At 36.4% G+C, this 23,498-nt stretch overlaps 1 protein-coding gene across 5 annotated transcripts in view; it reads right to left on the reverse strand.

Moving 5' to 3' along the window:
- The window catches only part of LOC150102045 (small integral membrane protein 14), an 81,740-nt gene that overhangs the window by 2,791 nt on the left and 55,451 nt on the right, over positions 1–23,498 (reverse strand). For all 5 annotated transcript variants that reach the window (XM_090400061.1, XM_090400060.1, XM_090400064.1 and 2 more), the window contains exon 4: positions 9,222–9,370. In XM_090400061.1, the coding sequence (XP_090256187.1) occupies positions 9,222–9,370 (149 nt within the window). The remainder of the gene's footprint in view (positions 1–9,221; positions 9,371–23,498) is intronic.

A 23,498-nucleotide genomic window follows, 5' to 3' on the forward strand; every position in this document is an offset into this window, starting at 1 on the left:
ATGTGTGTTAGACATTTTTTGAATAATGGCTTCACACATGTAAGAGAAAACTAAATATTATTACTCCTATATATTTCACTCAATAAGTTATGAGCCAAATATATTTTGAAAGATATTTTTCTGTCATTCTTCCTGAAAAGAAGCTCACAACATGAAAAGCCAATATAGACTTTCTTGCTTACGTGCTTTCATCAGGTCTGAAAAAAATCCAGCAACCAAACACTCAGAATAACCAAGAAGCTAAACATCGAAGGAAGAAAATCAGTACCTTGGTGGAATGCCAAATTAAGTCCTAAGAAAACTTGTAAACGCACTCAGATCACTATATCAAAGAACATACATTAACCAAGATTTAAGAGAGAGCAGAAAACAGAACTACTACAAAGCCAAATACAGCTATCTGTCCAAAATGACAAACGCGAAAACAGAATCATGGAAAAAATTTTGTACTGTTTCAACCATATCGAATCCTTGGAATTGCATATATAAATTAGCAGCAAGCAAGAATAAGTCAACACCTATATTATCAACCATCAAGAAAACAAATGGTACCTACACTAAAAACTTAGCAGAAACTGCAGCTATTATGATCAACAAGTTTATTCCCGATGACGTTGAATCAACAGATGAAGAAATCCACAAAACCTACAAAGAATGAAAACAGACAGATACTCCTAACGATGACTTATTTACAACTAAAAAAATCGAGTCAGTATTAAGATCAATGGATCCAAGTAAAACTCATGGAGAGGACGGAATAACCATCGATATACTACTAAGAGCATTTGGCAAATTCCCCGAATTCATAACAACAGTTTACAATGAATGCCTAAAAAGAGGGAGATTTCCTTTACAATGGAAACGTTCTAAATTATACCCATAATAAAACCAGGAAAAGAAATATCCGACGAAATTAGCAAATACAGGCCAATCAGTCTCATAAACGTTGCTGGTAAAGGTGCTAGAAAAACTTCTGATAAACCGAATAATGCACTATGTCTACTCAAGAAACCTATTAAGCATCAATCAATACGCATTTAGACTTCAATCCAGCACAGTAGATGCAATTATGGAAGTAAAAGAGTTCACAGAAGACAGTCTACAGCAAAAAAAAGACATACCACTGATCTCAGTTGATGTGCAAGGAGTTTTCGATGCTGTGTGGTGGCCAGCCATAATCAATCAATTAAGAGATTTAAAATGTCCAAAAAACTTACTTGATCTCACAAAAAATTATTTTACAGACAGAAGAGCAACCATGCTATTAAAAACCACAGCTGTAACGAAAGAAGTCAAACATGGCTGCCCTCAAGGCTCCTATTAAGACTCGCTATTAAGACTTCCTTTCACTACTGAAACAGTAGCGAAAGTGGGCATGCGAGAAGAAAGTTACATTCAATAGCAGCAAGTCTAAAGTGATTCATATCTCACGTAAAAAATCAAAGCAACCTGTTACAGTCTTCCTAAACAGAGAAGTTCTCGAGGTAGCCAGTGAGCTAAAATACCTAGGGGTAATAATAGATGAAAGATTTACCTTCAACAAGCACATCTCATATGTTGCTGAAAAAAGCTTACAAATTGTAAACCTTCTAGCAAAGTCGACAAGGATTAAGTGGGGATTAGGCCAATGAGCGCTGAAAACAATATATACCATAGCTATACTACCATTAATATCTTATGCTGCACCTGCCTGGAAACACTCGCTAAAATCAAAGAAAAACAGACAAAAGCTAGAGTTCAACGCCTTATAGCCATACGTACAATATCTTTCAAGGCAGCTTGCATTATGGCAGCTTTTACACCGATCTGCCTGAAAATACAAGAATTATCTCTAATATACGAAGTCACTTCCGGAAGATTTAACAAAAATTCTAACATTGATCCAAATTGCTACGAACGTCCGCTTCACTACAGTAAGTGGCCTCACCCAGCCAAGAAAACAAATATTAAGAAGGAACGCTCTGAAAGTGACGAATTCCATACATACACTGACAGAAGAAAATTGGAGAGAATATCAGCAGTTCTTTTGTTGCATATAACAGGCAGTCCATTATACAAAAATGCTGCTCTAGAGTGCATCTTCTTTGTTCCAACAACCAAGAAGAATAACTTGCTATAGTTCATTCACTTATACATCTCCAGGAATTAGAAGTCAACACCTCTTATCAAAAGACAGCAACAATTTATAGTGACAGTATAAGCACTATAGACAGCACAAAAAAACCAGAACAACCATATAGCGTTAATAGAACAGACAAGAAAGCTGGTTTGGAATCTCCCTCTATCGGGATGGGAAATCAAGTTCTGCTGGTTGAACGCACATACTGGGGTTGCAGGAAACAAGAGAGCGGATCAGTTGGCTAAAGCGGATCAGTTGGCAAATGCTCAAGTACAGAGGGAATATTTCATTGTGATTTTGGGAGAGAAGAATGAGTCTGTCTAGACTTATCTGATTAAATATGTAGACGTAGTAAGTTTATGTATGAATAAAAGTATATTCATACAAAGTGAATATATAATTCTGTCCAGTACAGCTGCTCAGTTTGTTGTACAGGAAGGAAGGCTGCTTCACAATACAGCAACAGTAAGAATGGAGGAGGAAGAGAAACTTGTTCTATGAGTATGGATTTTGACTTTGAAAGGATGATGGGTGGTAGCCGCACTTGTTTCAATGGATATGGTAGAGAGAGAACATTATTATTATAGTTCCTATCGGGGAAATTACTGAGAACAGTTCTAATGAACATTTACCATGGAAATATTTATAGAAGATGTATGCAGTAGATACTAGATGCCTGTGCAAGAGTGGTTGGAGTGAATTGGTATGAGATGAGTGATTAATTAGTATGGCTGCTCTCTTCTATACTGTATCGAGTATTTTTGGGAGTTCTTAAGGCACCTTCCCTAGATATGCGAGCAGTATTCGGTGGATAAGTGGATTTGTACAAGGTTAATATCTGTTCACGTATAAAGCCTTGAACAAAAGAGGAATCCTAATTTTTTGGATGATGAGAAGGCAATGGTGGTAATGTGTTTATGCCAAGAGAGTCTCGATGTCAACGTAATCCTGAGAAGGGGGGGGGGGGAAACAGAGAGAGATATCTCATCTTGCCTATTGATTTAGATGTTGTCAAAAGTAAGGCTGGGATAATATGGTTCTTATTTGTGAGAAATAAGGAAGAGCTGTGTTTTGCAGGCATTGAAATTGAGAAAGTTATCTGAGTCCCATTGAAAAATGGTTTGGAGATCAAAATTTAGGCTAGCAGAGATTGTTCCTCTGAATTGTAGTGGTTCGTTTGGTGCAAGGTTTGTCAAGTGAGGAGGAGGAATGTAATGTACTGTCATTGGCAAAACTGTATTTAACTGGTGGTCAGGCTGGAGCAGGTCAATGATGTATAGAAGAAACAGAGACAATATGATGGAAGCTTGCTTAATAGGCCCTTGTGCCAGACCCAGTCAAAAGCAATGGAGATATCTAGTGCAACCACTTTATGAACATTTCTGTGCTGCTTATCCAAAGATGTGCGACACCTCTGGATTCTGTATTGGAGAATCCATACCAGCGATTGTTTATAAGATAGCATAGACGTTGGCTGTTGATGTTCTCTCCAGTAGGTTGGGCATAGGCTAATTTCCAGGGCATGGGTGGAGTGAGAGAGCTAATTTGGATAGGATTTTTCTGATCACTTCCTGGTGAAAGGTTAGGAGAGGCATAGTGTTGGATGTTTGGAATGGTTGGGGGGGGGGGACATTTATCAAAATCATCTATGCAGGAATTTGAGGAAAAGTATGATGCCAGGAGATTGGCTTTCTTTGTGGGTGATGATGCTGTAGACCCATCTGGGTACAGAAGTGGTGGAAGCAGTATCAGTATACGACAAAATTTGTGGCCAACTGCTTTGGACAGAAACCAAAATGCATGGCTGCCATTTGGTCACAATGCAAGTTTCCTGCTTATGGCAATTTCGAAATTGGTTTTTGATGTACACTGATTATTTTCTTGCAGCTGTTTTAGGCTTTGGTGTAAGTGGTGAGAAAAGGAATGATGATATCCAATTGTGGTGTACTTGGTTCTTCATTTTGTACAGCTTTGGCACATCTTTTGGAGTACCAGGGCTAACTTAGAGGATGGAGTTTAGCGTGGAACAATTTGCATAAGGTCATTGGTGATGGCAAATGTCTCAGCATCTCTACCCAGTTGGTCTGTGCAGTTAGAGAAGGAAAGCTGGCTGACTGTGTATATTGAAACTTGCCAAGGAAGATAACCTCAATGCTAGGAAAGTTGAATTGAAGGCTTTCAACTTTCAGTAAGAGAAAATCAAAGAGTTGAGAGTGGTTGGTGGTATTGGGAGAGGTGGGGCAGTGAGATTTTCAGCCAAAGTAGATTGTAATCAGGAGATTCTAAGTTAAATGCTCTCTGGCACGGCATATCAAAACAAACATCGCCCTTGAGCTGAAAGGAGTCAAAGAACATGTATTTGAGGAAATTCAGATCAGTAGTGCTTTGAGAGTCTGAAATTTGGGTTTCTGTCAGGAAAAGCAGGGTTTTGCAGACTGGAAGTGGAAACCATTAGGTTAGAGCAGACCACGTATATTTGTAAAATGGATCTGAAAGTCTCTGGAGTTTGTTGCTGACTGAGTGAGTCATACACATTCCCTATGCAATACTGATACTTTGGTTTTCAAGTTGGCTGTTAACACCACTTGATTTTTCGCTCTAGAATTCCTCTTTTGTTGCCGATGTACCACGTTTCATCACAGTTTTGTCATTTTTCTTTCAGTTATTTGCAAGGTTGTCATCCTTGTTCATGCTGAGTAAAAGTTTGTATGTCAGACCTGGCTCATACACATGATTGGGGAGAATGGACTGATATTATTCAGAGATGCCACTAGTTCTGATATACTCACCGACGTGTGTCATAACTTACTTTCTCTAGTTGCAGGAAAGTCATCCCATTCCTTTTTTTTTTATTCCTAGGTCTGAAGTGATTACAGGTGAAATCACCTGATGTCGTCAAACCTGGATTTTACTATTAGTTTGGTGATATCTTCCTTCAATGAATCATCACTTTTGGTATGGAAATTGAGGATATGGCATTAAATTTTTGCTTTTCAGCCTCGATCAGGTCGTACACCGTTGACACAATGAGGCTATGTAACTGGCTGGTATTGGTGGCTGGTGGTTTTTCATCTAAGTGCTGACTGTGGATCTGTTCTAGCTTGGTTCAATTAATTGGATTTTGCAGGAGAAGGTTTGGTCACTAGTAGCAAGACACTGCTCCAAGCTTTCAATGTGTTTTTCTAAGTTTAGGAACTGTTTCACTAAAGGGAGGCACAGTGGGCAGAAGAAGGGCTGGTTCAAGTTCGCAAGAAGTTTGTATGCTGATTTGTCGAATTTATGCACTGAGCATATGACCATTGGTGACAGAAATCACATAGGCCTTTTTTTGATGTCTGTGATCTAGTCTACAGCTGCAACACTTGATAGCATCATCATTGGATTTATTGCTGAACTACTATGATGCCTGGTGTACTCTGTCGTCATTGGACTTTATTGCCATCATCTTTGCTTTTTATAGTAGGCATTAGTGGGGCTTGCAAGTGGCCAATATGTGAATAAAAACTGTTATGGAAAACTAAAAGAGTACGTACAAGTTTCTTCGTAATATTAATCCTTTTGAGAATTTCATCTGGTGAAATTTAAGTAGAAAATCACTTTTGAAAATGATAAAAACGAGGCGCACACATTTACGTTGACTTATTCCAAAATGTCACCTATATACTCTGAGACTGATTCATCTAAATAACTTCTCTATTACAGACTCACTCCATTCTCTATCAGACATGATTTTCTGCCTTTTCTATAGATATTTCTATACTGTTCAATGAACTGGCATCGATAATTCCTCCATTTCCCTCTGAGCAGTTTATTCTATGTAAATCTCACCCCATAAAGGTTGTAAGCCTATTTATATATTTACAATGAAGTTCAGAGGGTCACTCTGAACTTCATGGTAACCATTCTGGTAACAATGAAGTTCAGAGTGACCCTCAACTCCACTGGAAAATGGAAAAGTGATTCATGTTGCTTGCTTTTTCATAGAACACAACTTGTCAAATGAGTATGAGAAGAAAGTACCATCAGCAAAACTATGATTTGAAATTATTGAGATAAGGCCATTTACATGCTGGAGGAAAAGCACAGGTGAAAATACAGGGCACTATAGCATTTGGAAAATTGAGAAGAAAGCATATACTTATTAAATGACTTGGGTGGAAATGGCAAAAAATAGACAGCTTTTTTGTTCCATGAAAATGGAAAGTTGACCAGCATATATATTAAAAATAAAAATAGGAAACATACATTGCTGACAGCATTTAATTTGATGTCATTATATTAACATGCATGCATGTGTTCAAACTGAAAATTTCAAATACGTGTTAATATAGACGAGATACTTAATGATGCATAAATTGCTGCAATTCTTTAGCCATAACAGACAGAACTACAAAGATTGATAATAGCATAGTAAAATCCAATTTTGCATCAGCATGCACATCAATAGTAATACCAGAATGATTTATGAAACTTAAATCTTATAGAGATTTTCATTTCACTCCATATCATAAAAATAATTATTGTTGCACAAACTCCTGTCCAAAATGCTATAAAAACTATACAGATGTTTATATGAAAATCCCAACTACAACAGCCTGTAACTAAAGCAATATGGGTACCATGGGTTGGCTAAGAGTTAGATAATCTGGAACTCTAGCTATACAATCATAGTTCTTTTGCAAGCCACACTAGATCTCCAAGATATCTAACCATGAGTAAAGATCAGCTGTTCTGTTGATCAACCTTATATCCTAAATTCATGAAGTTGGTTCATTTTGCAGGAGTTTACATGGGATGGGAAATAATATGCAAACTCAGCTATCAAAAACTAACAGAATTTACAGAATGTCAAATTGGTTTGCACTATATACAAGATGCCAACATGCATTTATCAGAAATACTGCTAGTTGCTAGTATTACCTTTTCAAAATTAACTTAATGATTCACTGTTAGAATTACTAAATTTAAATATCTTACTGGGGGTGACAAGTGTATTGTGTACCTTTTCTTAAAGGTTAAAGCATCAAATAATTTCTACAAATGTTTCAATCTTATAATGCCTGGAATGCATTGAAAGGGATCAACATTTAAGGTGGCCAAACTGCCCTGATTGGGGGAGTGACCATACATTCTTAACTTGGAAGATTGTAAAAAATGAGGAATATTCTGTCAAGGAGGGATATATGCAGAATTACAAGGCAGGTGATTATGACAAGCTTAGGAGTAAGCTTGAAACTGTGCCATGGAATAAAATCCTGCAAGGAATGGATGTTAGTAGTGCAGTGGAGATAGTTAAGGAGCATCTAGAGGAAGCTATATTAAATTGTGTATCTAAGGTAAGGAGAGTTAATCAGGTAGTTAATGATGAACAGTACACAAGTCAGGCAAGAAAAGTGACCAGTATGGTAAGGAAGGCAAAATCAGATTACAAGTAAAAACTAGCTGAGCAGGCCAAGGGAAATCCCAAAGAATTCTTTCGCTATGTGGCAAGTAAGAGGAAGAATGACTATGAAGAATAACCTTAATGAGTGGCCATGAGGTGACAGAAGCAGATAAAATAGTTGAATTACTGAGTGACGACTTTGCAAGGGTATATCATAAAAGTGAGGTTAATACTGTGACATATGCAACAGGCTTATGTGAAAATAAAAGTGGATAATAAAGTAGAGGTTCTTGGAATATTACAGAATCTTAATGTGAATACAGCTGTCAGATTAGATGGGATATTAGCTGGCAATGCATCTGACTAGGCTCTTTAAATCTCAGCTCTGGTGGAGTTCCAAGAGAGTGGAAAGAGGGCAAAATAATTCCCTTGCATAAGGGAAGTTCTAAGACTACAGTAGTAAATTATAGACCAATCCGTATCTCAGGAGTGGTAGTAAAAGTACTGGAAAAATTGGCCAAAAAGAGAATTCAGGAATGGGTGGATAGGAATATGATACTCGATGAGAGGAAACATGGCTTTGTGAAGGGGTCAATCATGCCTTAGTAATTTACTAACTTTTTATAATGGAGTGACAGCTGAGTTGAATAAGGAAAATGGTTACACAATAATTCTGCTGGATTTTGCAATGGTTGAGTGCTAGGACTACTTCTGTTTAATTTGTACATAAAAGATAAGAAATAATCTGAAAGGAAATACTCAGTTGTTTGCTAATGATGTGAAATTAGGTAGAGTAATAATCAAGGCAATGTGGAGAACTTAAATAGGCTGTGAGTTTGGGAAAAAGATAATGACTATCAGTTTAATATGCAAAAAGTGTAAAGTTATGCATTTTGGGATAAATCGAAGCTAGGGATTTAAGGGTTGGTAGACAGGGTTGAAGTTTAAAGGTTAAACTTCTAAGGTAGCTTATAGGATTACTTGGCTATTGAAGAACAAGCAAATAAATAAAAGATAAGGAAGTTGTTATTCCTCTTTATACACCCTTCATACATCCACCTCTGGATTACTGTGCTCAGATCTGGTCTCCTGGGTTTCTCAGGAATGAGGAAGTGGAGAGAATTCAAAGGAGCAACCTAAGATGGTGAGTGGTCTGCGGACTACAGAAGTTGGTTGATAGGCAAAAAAAAAGGAGATATGATAGAAACATTTAAGGTACTTAAAGGATTTTATAGGATTGATGCAAGGGAAAGGTTTCAGTACTTAGCTAGAAGGAACAGAACAAGAGGTCATCCCTGGAGGTTGAGTAAAAGTGTGGTTATTAGGGACATGAGGACTAGATTTTTCACTTGCAGAGTTGAGAATTAATACAATGGGTTTCCAGAGTCAGTTGTTAGCATTTTGTCTATTAATGAGTTCAAGGAGATGTATGATAGATCGGGTGGATAAATTGCGTCTCCTGCCTTCAGACTTCATGGAGGTGCCTGTAACAATAATGATAATCTAGATGACTTTGAAAGAAACACAATACATGTAATTACACAAACATCTGACTATAAATAAACAGCTACTATAAATAAATGTTTCAAATATCAGTCATACTTCATGAGACTTTTCAAGTAACTTTACGATGAGCTCTAGACAGAAATTCAGCCAAAACAAAAGATAATTTTCTAACTGTATTACTCAGAAATATTTTTAAATAAATATATTAATCACCTGATTGTTAACTGGTTTAGCATCTCCTTTGCTCTTATTGGACTTGGGCCTCAGAAAATACAAGACCATTGCAATCATTGCCCAGCCCATTATAATAAGGAAGAACATTGAATCAAGAGAATTTGGCGAAGTGCCTTCTGGCCCTGGAACTGAAATGGGAATTATCTTTAATTTTCATTTACAAAAATATATTTTCTGTACTACTGACTTAACATCTAAGTTAAATACAATAACTTTAAGCTTTTATTTATTGGTATTACACATTGACATGAAGTCAAATCTCCCTACAGGATTTTATCTACAAACTACAATATCTTGCTTTAATATATCCATATGTTATACATGAGCAAGGGAATGTATTTAAGCTCCTCCCTATGCTAAAAAAACACACCCCTTTAAAATGTCTTTATGCAGCCAACTCTCACTCAGAGAACTCAGCGATCACAGGAATAATGTTATAATGAATAGCCAAAAGTAGTGTATTTTCTTTAGAAGATAGTACAGCTTTCAATAATGATACATGTTCATACAATTTCACACAAGACAGCTCTTTCTCCTCCCTCTCCATAAATGATCTGATAGACATGTGTCACTGACTTCAGCCTTTTAATCAAACTACCAGTGTCTATCTGCAAAGTGCATTCTCAAACCATCCTCACAGCTAATGTTTTTCTATCCTAGGACAATCTTAGCTACTCTCAGATATCCAGGTTACCAGATATGTAAAGAACAATTCAGATGTAGTCTAATAAGTACCTTACACAATAGTCCTATCACTTCCTTATCTCTACTTTTAAGTACTTTGCATTGTGGCAGCAATTCTTTGACTGCCCAACTTTTGCAATGTATTCTTCTGAATACTAAATTTCCCCACAAACACACACACATCATCATCCACTATCAACTCCCAAATCCTTGCTGCTGCTACCCACCTCCTGAGAGTTGTAGGAGATGGAAGCAGCATATGAGTAAAAGCAGAATTCTCTGCAATTACTCACTGTCCACAAACTGAAGCTCTTCACTCAAATCCTAAATTTAATCAACATAAATTACTTCTGGGAACTTGCTACAATTTAAAACTGACTACGGCCTTATTTTCATACATATTCTTCACTTCAAGCCAGTTCATCAACAACATTATCACGAGTCACCAATGGCCTATGGAGTATAATGACTTATTTCCACTTGCAGCAATACTATATCATTATAATTAAAATTTTGTGCAAGGTTCTTTTGTTCATACTCTGAATGTTGAAGATACCAAGCAATTTTAAACCTGGTTTTACTCCATTTCCCAAGTAAGCAAACAGACAAACCAGTCAAGTTTGCACCTGCAAGTGTTGCAAGTCTAGCTGATCTTTCTACTTTTACCATGAGTAGCCTTGGTCTTGCACTACCTGTAGGATTAGCTAGACTTGCAACACTTGCAGGCGCAAACTTGACTGGTTTGTCTGTTTGCTTACTTGGGAAATGGAGTAAAACCAGGTTTAAAATTGCTTGGTATCTTCAACATTTATTATACCCAAGGTAAAATACTTTCTACATTTATATCTCCTCCTGAGATTTTTATTTAATAAGGTTAAAACACCTTATGGTTACTTGTTCTGGTAAAATACTTATAAGCTCTGTATTACTAAAATCTTGGTATTTCTAGCCTAGATCCCACTGACGAGACCTCAATAAAGGTCGAAACGGTCTGGGTAGTGGCCCCCTTGCCTTTAATACAAAACATCATACATCTCCTCTAGGAGATGTGTTTGGCATTAAGGGTAAATATTAAGATTAGCGAACAGAGCTTATTCTACTTGCAACACTTGCAGGTGCAAACTTGACTGGTTTGTCTGTTTGCTTACTTGGGAAATGGAGTAAAACCAGGTTTAAAATTGCTTGGTATCTTTAACATTTATTATACCCAAGGTAAAATACTTTCTACCTCATACTCTGAATATTGAGCCATCTGTCATTAAGTATAGTCTACTAGACACATCAGCGCAATAAGTATTTTTCTGTTTTTTTTTTTTTTGTCTATAAGTTATTTATGAAAGCGCATTTATAGGAATAAATATGACATTACTAGAAACTGTTTCTCAGTGATACATCTGATGAAACAGTTTTGCCACAAAGTGAAATATCAGATTTTGCAAATTATGTTGTCTGAAGCAAAATAAAAAGGTATCCCATCCTACTAAATGCTATCAAATTTCATCCAGTTCTGAGGATGAAGATGACAAAGATAATAACAATGATGATAAAAAAAAGACTGGTTAGATCCACCTGAAAACCATCCTTGTCTGATACCTTTTAACACGTTCATTGCCAATCACGTGATATCGCGTGATGCAAGTTCTCACCTGGTGGCCGATCATGCGTTATCGGGTGGATGTTGCTATCAAGTAAAAAAAATTTGGCCACCACACGAAATTCCAATTTTCAGCTTGGCAATGAACGTGTTAAAAGGTATCCCTGGTTATTGATACTAACATGCAAGATCATAGGAAATATTTGAAATAACAGCAAAGCTTTAATTTGTATGCAATTCAAGTGCTATCCATAAGATTATCAATGCACTTCATTGAGTGGACAAAAATGATAAGGTAGCAACTTGAACTGCAAGTGAAAGAAGGCAGACTATTTACCTTAAGATGAAGTTAAGGGTCAAAGCTATATAACTGAGAGGAGACCTTGAATGCAGAGCCGACCAAGGCTTCTGACCTAATGTCCAATCCTCACTTTCTCGTGGTGCACCCTGCTGGGTATCTACCTGGATACTGAACGAACGAGGATGGGCTGGCAATTTGGGATTTAGCTGACCAAATTGTATTTTAATTGGCTTAAATCAATATAGAAAATGATCATACAACATGACAAAATTTCATGCCGGGTGGGACGTCACCCGGTTAAACAAGGCCCCTGTTGTTTTCGCCAGGGAACCAGGGCGAACAGCAAAAAAGTCAGCTACTGGAACAAATCACCAGAGTTAAAGATCGGTACTATCAACATAAGAAGCCTGAGTGGCAAAGAAATGAAGCTAGCTGAGGAATTAGAACAAAAACAAAATAGCTACGAAGATATTCCACAAACCCACACATATCGGAAACTACCTCCATTTCAATTCATATCACCCATATTCTGTTAAAAAAATCAGTCATCCTATCGCAATTTATCGATGTTACAAATAATCAACCAAGAGTGATTATCTTAACACAGAATTAAAGTATTTAACACAGGTTTTCAAAAATCACAACTATCCCACACATCTAATAAGTTACGCAAACAGTACGGCAATAATACAACCAAAACAGACTTCCCTACACGGTGGTTATCAAATTGCCATACATCCAAAACACATACAAAGCCTACAAATACATTTTCAAACATACGGACTAGAATATGAACCAAAAATTAGCAACTCTCCTAAAACCCACTAAATCTCTCGCACACAAAGAAATATTCGAACATCACAACATAGTCTACAAATTTCCTTGTCAAAAAGACTGTGACGTCACCTAGTGGTTCTACAATTAGGTCTTTATGGACTAGACTACAAGAGCACTTCAGGGATTGCAATATTCCCATTCCGGATTATCTGAACACAAAAAAACATCGCAACATCAAAAAGAAAAATAAAACACAGAGTACAGGGAAGACAGAAATTGCAGCTCACGCCCTTGAACTGAAACATATCCCCCAAATCGACAAGGTCATAATCATAGACAAACAAGACAATGAAACAATGCTTAGAATATCCGAAACTATTGCCATAAAATGTGATGAAAATTCAATCAACGTCCACCACCCCTACCTAATTTCTGAATGTTGGACGATCCAGAACTTACAAAGTAAGCCACGCCTCTGGCCATTAAGCGACAACAAACGCCCCTTATTTGGCAGATTCAACTTCCAGTCTTGACATAGCCCTACTCATTCCAAAAATGTTCTGATGATGGTCAGTCGAATGAAACGGTCCACACCCCATTAACGCTCTCCCCTGCCCCAGTTTCACCATAAGTAAACCCTTCTCCTTTCTCCCCCCTCCCCAATATGCGCCCCTAAACACAATAGTATGTATATATATATATTATTAACACAAAATCCGGGTTTCCAAATTTATTTTTCACGCTCCCTTCCTCCTCCTCCCCTCGTTAAAAACAACCTTCAGCAGGATCATGAAATTGGAAGACATCCTAGTATTCAAACAAGGTATGTACAAAATTTTTCTACATCTTTTATTCTGCTATAATTGCCTTCTATACTCACCCATAATGCCCTAAAATATATATACCCCTTTGAGTAATAATAGCCAATGTATTTAAAATAAGGGACACTCCTAAACAAAAACAGGCTATAATAGCTGTAATTATAATAATAAGATCTGATAATGATAATATTGGAGTCTTGACAAGTAACAGACAGATTTGGAGGAAAATTGTAGATAGGAAGTTAGTAATCATGTAAATTTTTCATGTAGTACTATCATATCCTGTACACCCCTTGAGGGTACATGTCAGGAATTTGATGATGATGATGAAGCTATCCGGTCTGTTATAAAAAAAAGTATGTTAAAAATTTGGTACCGAAGTTCTATAACAATAGTTTTTACAGAAGTTATCTATGCTCACCATGTTTTAACAAACTACAGCATGTATTAATTATAAATTATTTAAATAAAAGTTCATTTCGTTACATAGCACATTTTGAATGTTACATCTTTCTTGATAATAATGATATTTGCAATCTTATATTATATGACATACATTACAAATGTTTGGAGTTTAAACTCATTCACAACTCCCTGCAGTGTGAATCATCAATAACTTCACATAACATGCATCCCAGTATGTTTCTGTTTTATCTTAATTTTATTTATTCTAATTTTTATTGTTCAGCACAGTATTATTAAGACAATGCATAGATGGTTCACACTGACAATGAATTAACTAATCAAGTTTCCAACAGCATTTACTTCATAGAACTCATATTTTAACCAGCTAGACCTCCCAGAAGTAATCTTATGGTTGAAGAATACCAAGATAAGAAATCTCTGAAAAATAGAGGGTACCTTACAGGAATAAAATGCAATGGGTACATTGGAGGCATTAAGGATAGTCAACAAAGATAAAGGAGAATGGATCCTTGTTGTAGATCTGAACAGTAGAATGGGAAATTGTTACTAGACATATAGAAACTAAATTTTCCCAAGACATATAGAAATGTCTTGGGAAGATTTGGAGGAAAGAACAAAGCTAATAATATTGGTAAGTACTTGCCGGGATTTCTGTTTGGGACTATAACAATGTTCCAACATAAAGATGTGCATAAATTCATACTGTAAAATCTTGTATAGAAAGATTTTAGAATAAAATTTCTTCTATACCGATTTTACTTGGGAAATAGAATTAATTTAATATACTTGTAATTTGATTAATAATTAAGTCATTTTTGCTGTAATAAATCAGAAAAAATGTTAGAATAAATTGTAATAAGAAAATTGTACAGACAAAGAAATAACTCAGACAGGATTAAAAATGTAAGACCTGAGACTATCGCAATTCGGGAAGGTCAACGAAGTACGGAGTTTCCCGACTTAACTCAGCGACCACCGGGTGGCTGAGAACACCCTTCAAGAAAATCTGGGCGATTTTCTTGAAGGGTGTTCTCAGGTACAGAAAGCCGAAAACCTGTTTCGGCTTTCTGTACCTGCTCTTGCTAAGAGGAGTTTCCTGTGTGTCCTGCCGTTCCAAGGATGGGATCCACGCCCCGCTAGCTGAAGCCTGATGATGATAGGAAGTTCATATTAGCAGTGACGGTCTATTCCAGAGTTTCCACCAAGTTCCTTGACGATCCCTGTGTGTGAAATATCACTGATGTCGTAAAAAGTGCCCATGTGAATTTTACCAGAAAGTAGAAGGTGTCAATGATCTCTAGGATTTTGTGTAATGAACTGGATGACAAAGTAGCAAGTAAGACTTTTATTTAGGACTTTCCTAGATGTGAAATTTATGACAAGGATTGCTGATTTTTTTTGTTTGTTAGCATAAAGAACAAGAGAAAAGATGGAAAGCAGTTTTGTTAAATTAATTGTGAAGTGGTTTGCAGAGTTACAGGGGAATTAGCTACTGTTATATATTGAAGAGGGAATTGTATATGAAAGTTTAGTTAAGCTTAATACTAGTTATAGTCCGAGTTAAATTAATATAAAGTGTATAGTCTGCTTGTCTGCTAAAATGTAAAGTCTGCTTCCGTGTCTGATTTATATGTGAGCGTAATTATTGCATTAGTCATTGAGCTTAAGCGAGAAATGTTTAATTAATCTAGTGGAGAACCAGACACGTGAATTTACATTACTTTCATGTCATTTTATTGAGTGAATTTTAGTTGGATTATTTTAGTATGTGTAGTGTTACCCTTTATATGTATCTTGATTTAGCATGAATAAATTGTTTTGTTTGTCAAATAACTTGCCTGATTCTGCCTGACCAATGCACTGCTCATAAAAAGATAGGACCTTAAGAGTAAAAGTAGCCACAACTGACGAATAGTGGATTTTAACATTGCTTGACTTAAAGATAAATATTTGAGATATTTCCATGTTGTGCTGGGTGCTTTTCTTGCATGTATTGGAAAGATATACAGTTCCTCTATGCGATCTCTGATGGCGTAGTCATAAATACAAATAAATTTTCAGAAATCAGTGTGAGAAAAAGCCAGCTATTTAGACAAAGTGGATCCAGCCAGAGGCAATTCCCAAATTCTAAAATACGTACATGTGAAGTAGCATAGTCACAACCTTGGGGGGGGGGGGATTAAATTGATAGACTGAAAGGATTAAAGGTGATAGACTCGAACAACAATATTTACAACTCAAGTTAAAACTGTTAAGTTAAGTAAAGTTAAATGATTTAAATAAAAAAAAAAGCAAAGAGAAGAAATATTGAGTATTGAAATACATATTTTAAAGTACAATATAAAAAAATATACATTTTTACAATACTGAAGAATAAAAAAGTCATCAACTATATTATTGTTAAGAGTAATATCCTCATACTGGTTCAGGAAATAAGAGTATACAGAAGATTTGAAATAGGAAGTGATCATTTAGTTTTGTACAGAATAAAATTGAAAAGTAAAAGAAAGTTTTTTTTTTAAAAAAATTGAATATCATTGAAAAGTAAGAGTTTTTAAAAACAATCAAAGTTCAGCAGATTTCAGAGCTGAATTTTAGACTTAAATACACAAATATTAAACAAAAAAATGAAAGAGTGAAAACAAGAACCAAAACAGAGATTCAGCTGTAGAGGCAATGTGATCAGGTTGTTTAAATGATAGAAAAATCAGAACTTTGTGCTGGACTTGAAGTTAAAGCAGTCAAGAAAAGAAGAAAGCATATCCAAAGTTCCTGCCAAGTCAAGCTCTTAGAGAATACAGAGAAAAATGTAAGAAAGCAAATCAATGTGTAAAAGTAGCTACAAAAAAAAAACCTCCCTAGAATTTGGCAATAGTGCTGTCAACTAATCTGTTCACCCAAAGATTGTCGGAATAAGTGAGACATGGTTAGATGAGGATGACATCCTGACAGGAATAGAGATGGAAGGGTATGATATGTTTCGTGAGGATAGAAGGGGTAAAAAGGGAGGGGGAGTGCTATTGATGATAGAGAAAGAGTTATGTCTATACAAGGTAGAGATGCAAGAGAGAAATAGGGCCAGTGGTTTTGAGGCAGTATGGTGTGAGATAGAGGTGAATAGAATCAAATACTTGGTGGGATGTTGTTATAGACCTGGTAATGTGGATGGTGGTGATAGTGAAATGTATAGTCAAATAAGCCAAGCAAATAAGAAAAGGGTGATTATTATGGATGATTTTAATTATGGCAATATAGACTGGAATGAAGAGATAGCAACTGGAAGTAAAGAAAATGAGTTTCTTGAGTTTTTGATGGATAACTACCTCAGACAGTATGTAACAGAGGGCACACGAGGATTAAGGGTCTTGGATTTGGTCATTTCATCAGAGGATGTAATTATAAATGAGGTGTCAAATCATCCACCAATTGGTGAAAGTGACCATGAGGTGATTACCTGGGTGGTTGCTAGCAGTGCAAGGACCCCTGTGAAAAAAGGGTACAGGTGGAATTACAAGGGGGGTGATTATGAAGAGCTGAGGAGACAGCTTGCAGGTGTAGCATGGAATGAGGAGTTAGCTGGAAAAGAGATCAATGCAGCTTGGGGGATTTTCAAAAACTATTTAGTAGATGCAATGTCTAAATGTATTCCAAGGGTGAGAAGGTTACATAAGGTAGGTGTGAGATGGATGAATAAAGAGATTAAGCATGCAATACAGAGAAAAAGGGCATTGTGGAGGCAGCATAAGAGAAGTGGAAGTAACCAATTTCATGAGGTCTACAAAGACCAGGCAAGGAGGGTGACTTGGTTGGTGAGAGTAGCTAAAGAGAGGTATGAACAGCAGTTAGCTAATGAAGCCAAAAAGAATCCTAGGGAGCTCTTTCGATATGTAGCCAGCAAAAGAAAGAATGATTATGGAAGGATGACATTGATTGGAGGAAATGGTATAAAGACAGCTGTTGCAGAATGTGTGGTGGAGATACTTAATGAGCAGTTCATAAAGATCTTTCAATCTTGTGAATGTAACTTCATGGAGAGATTGAAAGCAGTTGATGATGGGGATGAGAGACTAACTGTAAGTGAGCAAGAGGTGTTTGGGGAGTTGAGTAAACTAGATGTAAATAAGGATGTGGGACTTGATAATATATACCCTTGTATTCTGAAGGAATGTGCCAGAGAGTTGACACTTGCCTTGACATATTTTTTTAATAAGGGTCTTACACTTGGTCAAGTTCCTAAAGAGTGGAAGGAGGGCAAGCTTGTGCCACTTCATAAAGGAGGTGATCGAACTCAAGCATCAAACTATAGGCCTATCTCTGTGTCAGGTGTTGCGGTTAAGTTGTTGGAGAAGCTTGTGAGAACTAGGATCCAGAGTTGGGGTGACAACAATAGTATAATCTTTGATGGACAGCATGGATTTGCTAAAGGGAGGTCATGTTTTAGTAATCTACTTACTTATTACAATAAAGTGACTGCTTCCTTGGACAGAGGAGAAGGATACACAGTAATATACTTGGATTTCGCAAAGGCTTTTGATAGAGTACCTCATGATAAGTTGACAGTCAAACTAGAGCAGATGGGGTTGGATATTAGATTAGTGCACTGGATTGGAGACTGGCTATCTGATAGGTATCAACAAGTTGTGTATGGGGGTGCGATATCCAGGAAAAGGAAAGTCACTAGTGGAGTGCCTCAGGGGTCTGTTTTAGGGCCATTACTATTTAACTTGTATATTAATGATATTGGCAAAGATTTTGATGGAGATATTCAGTTGTTTGCAGATGATGCAAAGTTGGGACGAACCATAAAGAGTAGTGAAGATGTTGTGGCCTTGCAAGAAGACTTGAATAAATTGAGATTGGGCAAGCAAATGAGGATGTGAGTTTAATGTTGCAAAATGTAAGGTTTTAAAATTTGGAAAACAAAGATGGGATGCAGAATTTATGCTTGGTGAGAATATATTGTTGGAGGTAGAGGAAATAAGAGATCTGGGGGTGATAGTGGATAAGGATCTAAAATTTAGGGGACACATTGCCAAAACTGTGAAGACAACACAAAGACTTCTGGGAATGATGCGGAGGACACTGACATGTAGAAGTAGGGAGATTCTTGTTCCATTGTATAAGGAGGCTTTGATTAGGCCACATATGGACTATTGTGCCCAGATTTGGTCACTGGGTTTTCAGAAGGATGAAGAGATGTTGGAAAGGGTCCAAAGGCGACTAACTAAGGTAGTTTCTGACCTCTGGAATGTTCAGTATGAAGAAAGATTGAGAAGATGTAATTTGCAGAGTCTGGTGGAGAGAAGGAAGAGGGGAGATATGATAGAGACCTACAAGTTGGTAAGGGGTTGTTATAAGATCAATGGTGGAGAAGTTCTACAGAGAATATTGGGAGATCAGGGCAGAACCAGAGGTCATCCCTGGAAACTGTATAAAGAGGGTGTGAGTAGGGGAGTGAGAGGCAGGTTTTTATTCTTGCAGAGTTGTGAATGATTGGAATGCCTTGCCTGAGAGTGTGGTGTCTACAAGGAGTTTGAGTGTGTTTAAGACACGGTATGATGAGATGTGTGTGTGATAAAAGGACCTCCCAGATGAGTCTTTGACTCCACGAGGTCTTGGGAAATAATAATAATAATAATAACAAAGAAAATAAATCATGAATATTTCTGCAGTTGAGCAAGTCTTCATTTGATTTCAGGTATGTAGACCATGTGTTTCCAAACACAAATTTATTAAAATAAACAAAAATAACCTGACTAGCTTTTGTAAGTTGTCGGACTTACATCATGAATAATACAAGGCTTGTATAAAAAAGACCAGAAAAATTAATTATACACCACAGATTCTATAAGCACTTCAACACTGGTACATATAAACAAAGTGACCAAAACACATTGTATTAACTGCTATATTTCATAAGTCCAACAGCTTATGAAACTTGTCAGGTTAGTGTTTGTTTTAATAAATCTATTTCTGTGTAGAAACATGTGGCCCCCACATAAAAAAATAAATAAAAATAAAAAATAATAAGAGGAAGGTGGCAAAATATTCTGAAGGCTATTGAAAAAGATTAAAAATAGAGGAAAGAATGCTATAAAAAGAATGAAAGATAAAAGTGACATCAAAATAAAAGAAGAATTCTAAATGTATAGCATGATTACTTTGAAAGAATGCTAAATAAAAAAGCAGTGACAATATAGTGATGGAAAAAATCGAAGAGAATTGCTATCTGGTATTCAACCAGAAATGCATGGATTTTATGGGGAAACAATCACAAGGGGTTGGTCAACCTATAGTACACTAAGACTGTAGATTGGCAGCAATAAGGAGCTTGTTCAAATTTATCTTGAAAAGCTATGGATTGTATTCCTTGGGAAACACATAAGATGGCAGACTGTTCCAGAGAGCAGTAGTAGAAGAGGTGAACAAAGAGGAGAAATTTGTTCTGTGAGTTTGGAGATGCACTGTAAGAGTGTTGATTAGTTACTGCATGCATTTGAACTGATTTGATAGAAAGTAGAAGTATTATTGATGCTATATAAACAATTCACCACAGTAACACTGCATAATTTAGAAGACCTGGTCTAGAGATTGAATTCCAGATGAATGGAGTAGAGCCTTCACACAGTACTCATCTATAAAAAGGGAAATAAAACAGAATGCAAGAATTACAGACGAATTTCCCTACTGATTGTTCAAAGTAGTTAAAATTGTTCAAAGCAGTTAAAATTGTAGATCTATAAGAAGATGGTATGATTAACATCATATCATCTTCTTATACAGGTGTAAGAGTATGCATTATCTCCACTGTTTATCATCTATATGGAGCACATTATGAAGTAAAGTGGCATTAAACTTGATATCAATATTGGATATGTAAATCTCAGCTCTCTACTTTATGTACATGATGTTATATGCCTAAATAAATCTTGTAACATGTCTGTAGGATTCGCTAACTAAACTGAAACTCATCAAAATTCCTGATATGTATCCTTGGGGAGAGGATACAGAATATTATGATAGTACTATATGAAAAAAATAGTTCATTATTGACTTCCTATCAATAATTTTCCTCCAAATTAATCTGTTATAATATTATTTATAACAGATTATAAATAATATTATAATCTGTTATAAATTCTTAGAAGACAGAAATATAAGATCTGATAACATTGGAGTCCTTATAAATAATCTGTTATAATATTATTTATAAGGACTCCAATGTTATCAGATATTTCTGTCTTCTAAAGCACATGTTACTGTTTCAATCCAATAAAGCCATGGTCTTTCTCTAGATCTATTTACCATCATTCTAGCACAAAAAACACTTGTTTTGCTAATTTTTCCTCTCCCATTCTGTTTAAGTGGCTATACCATCTGAGGATAGCTCTTAACACATTCCTGATAGCTAACATCACGTTCTTTCCTAATATCCTCATTTTAAATATGATGCTATCTGTTCATTCCCCCTAATCTTTCTCATAACTATAGCCAACAGTCTTTGATCAAGTGTTTTATTTCTAACCCAGCTCTCAGATCCATAAGTTAAAACTGGTTTAAACACTATCTTGTATATACCAAGTTTAGTGTTTTGACTAATTTTTCTTATTCTAGGTAAATTTATTCAGTTGACTTCCAATGATGCCAGCTTTGCTAATTCTCTTGTCTATTTCCATATTCAATTTGCCATCTTCACTAAAAATTATGCCTAAATAGCCAAAATGTTTTACTTGTTCTATGGATTCTCCATTCAGGATGATGTTTTCAATGTTTCTGCCTATTTATCCCCCCCCCCCATATACCCAATTTATCACAGCAGTTGTTCAATTTAGTCATGGAATCCTAGACTTGTAATGGATTTATTTAGAGATATAACATCATTTGCATAAAGTAAAGAGCTGAGATTATCATCTCCAATTTTGATATCACTTAATAGAATTTTCCTTCATAATGTGATCGATATAGATGATGAATAGCAGTGGGCAAAATATGTACCCTTATCTCACACCTAATTTAACATTAAACTATCTTCTTATCTTTCAGTTCTGACTGCAGACTTACAACTCAAATATAGACTATGTATTGCTGATATAATAATGTCCTGTACAAAATAATGCTGGATTTAATATCCACTTGATTTATATAATTTTGCATCGCCAAACTGAAGCCTTTTGGCTCTTTATTTTAGTAAATAATAATATCCCATTTATTATATCAGGCATTTGGCCACTGATATTATATTTGCAATTTTGAACAGCTAAGACTCTTGTCTTAGCTGTTCAATATATGACAAGGTGCTAAGACTTTTGTCTTAGCACCTTGTCATATATCTCTTAGCACCAGATCTTCAAAACAAATACAGATCCTTGTTATATTCCCATGATTTCTCAATTGTGTTAAAATGAAAATCTGATCCTGACAAACCGTATTTGGCCTGATCAGAGTGTTCTTCTCAAACTTCCCTTTTGCCATTTTTTCTTAGCTGTTTCTCAAGTAGACTCACATAAATCTTACCAGTAATACTCAGTAGGTAAATTCCTCTGTAATTCTCACATTCAGTTTTGCTCCAGAGCACTACTACAATCACCTGGAATTTGACCTTTTGACCAAGCCACCCTCTAAATTATGCAATGCAACCACTATAAAACTTATACCTCCATATTTGACCATTTCTGGTTGAATATCATCTACTTCAGTTACCTTTCCACATTTCAAGTATTTTTTTTTTATACACACTATGTTAACAAAAGCATTTAGACACCTTATGTGCCATGCAAATTTTGGATCCTACCACATGCGAATATTCAAGTGTCTGTAAAAGTCAGCCAATAAAATGTGGGATGTGCTGTGTGTTTTGCACTGCACTCAATGTCAAGATGCCATGTTCAGCCGAGCTGACAGACACATCAGTGGTATTTCTGTCCATAACACTGCTACCTATCTCAGTATACTGAAATTCACTGTTGATCATGTCATTTGTAGATGAAAAGCTCATGGTGCTACCACCAACACTCATTGACTGGGATCGACAAGTTCTGTCTCAGAATGACTGGGCATTCCACACATCATCAGCAGGACCCTGAAATCAACCTGGAAAATGCTGCAGGGACATCTGTCAGCACTAGAAATGTCTGCAGTGAGTTTCATGCCTTAGGTACCATGGCAGAGCTGCTGCGAACAAGCCACACATCAACCCCCCCCCCTTAATGCCAAGTGACATTTAGACTGGCATCTTTCACATTTCTGGACCGCAAATGATTGGAAAAGGGTTCTGTGGAGTAACAAATCACGCTTTCAAATATTTCAATCTAATGGTTGTGTTTGGATCTGGAGATTACTCAGGGAACGGTTCTCGCAGGAATGCATCATTCCAACTGTTAAGTTTGGTGGAGACTCAGTAATGGTATGTGGGTGTTTCAGTTGGATAGGGGCTTGGTCCATTGGTGGACATGCCCAAAACCATGACATCTGATGCTTACCCAGACATCCTGGACAACTTCAAGATGTGAAGTACTTCAGCAGTGACTCTTGCATATTTTAACATAATAATGCTCCATGCCATACTGTACTGCATGTCTAAGACTGGTTTCCACAAACAACATTGGACTGGCCGGCTCAGAGTCCAGACCTCAATCCCATCAAACATCTTTGGG

The sequence above is a fragment of the Typopeltis vanoorti genome, chromosome 11, assembly GCF_054136105.1.
Source record: "Typopeltis vanoorti isolate ZY-2024b chromosome 11, IOZ_Tvanoo_1.0, whole genome shotgun sequence".
In the NCBI taxonomy this organism is placed as follows: Eukaryota; Metazoa; Arthropoda; class Arachnida; order Uropygi; family Thelyphonidae; genus Typopeltis; species Typopeltis vanoorti.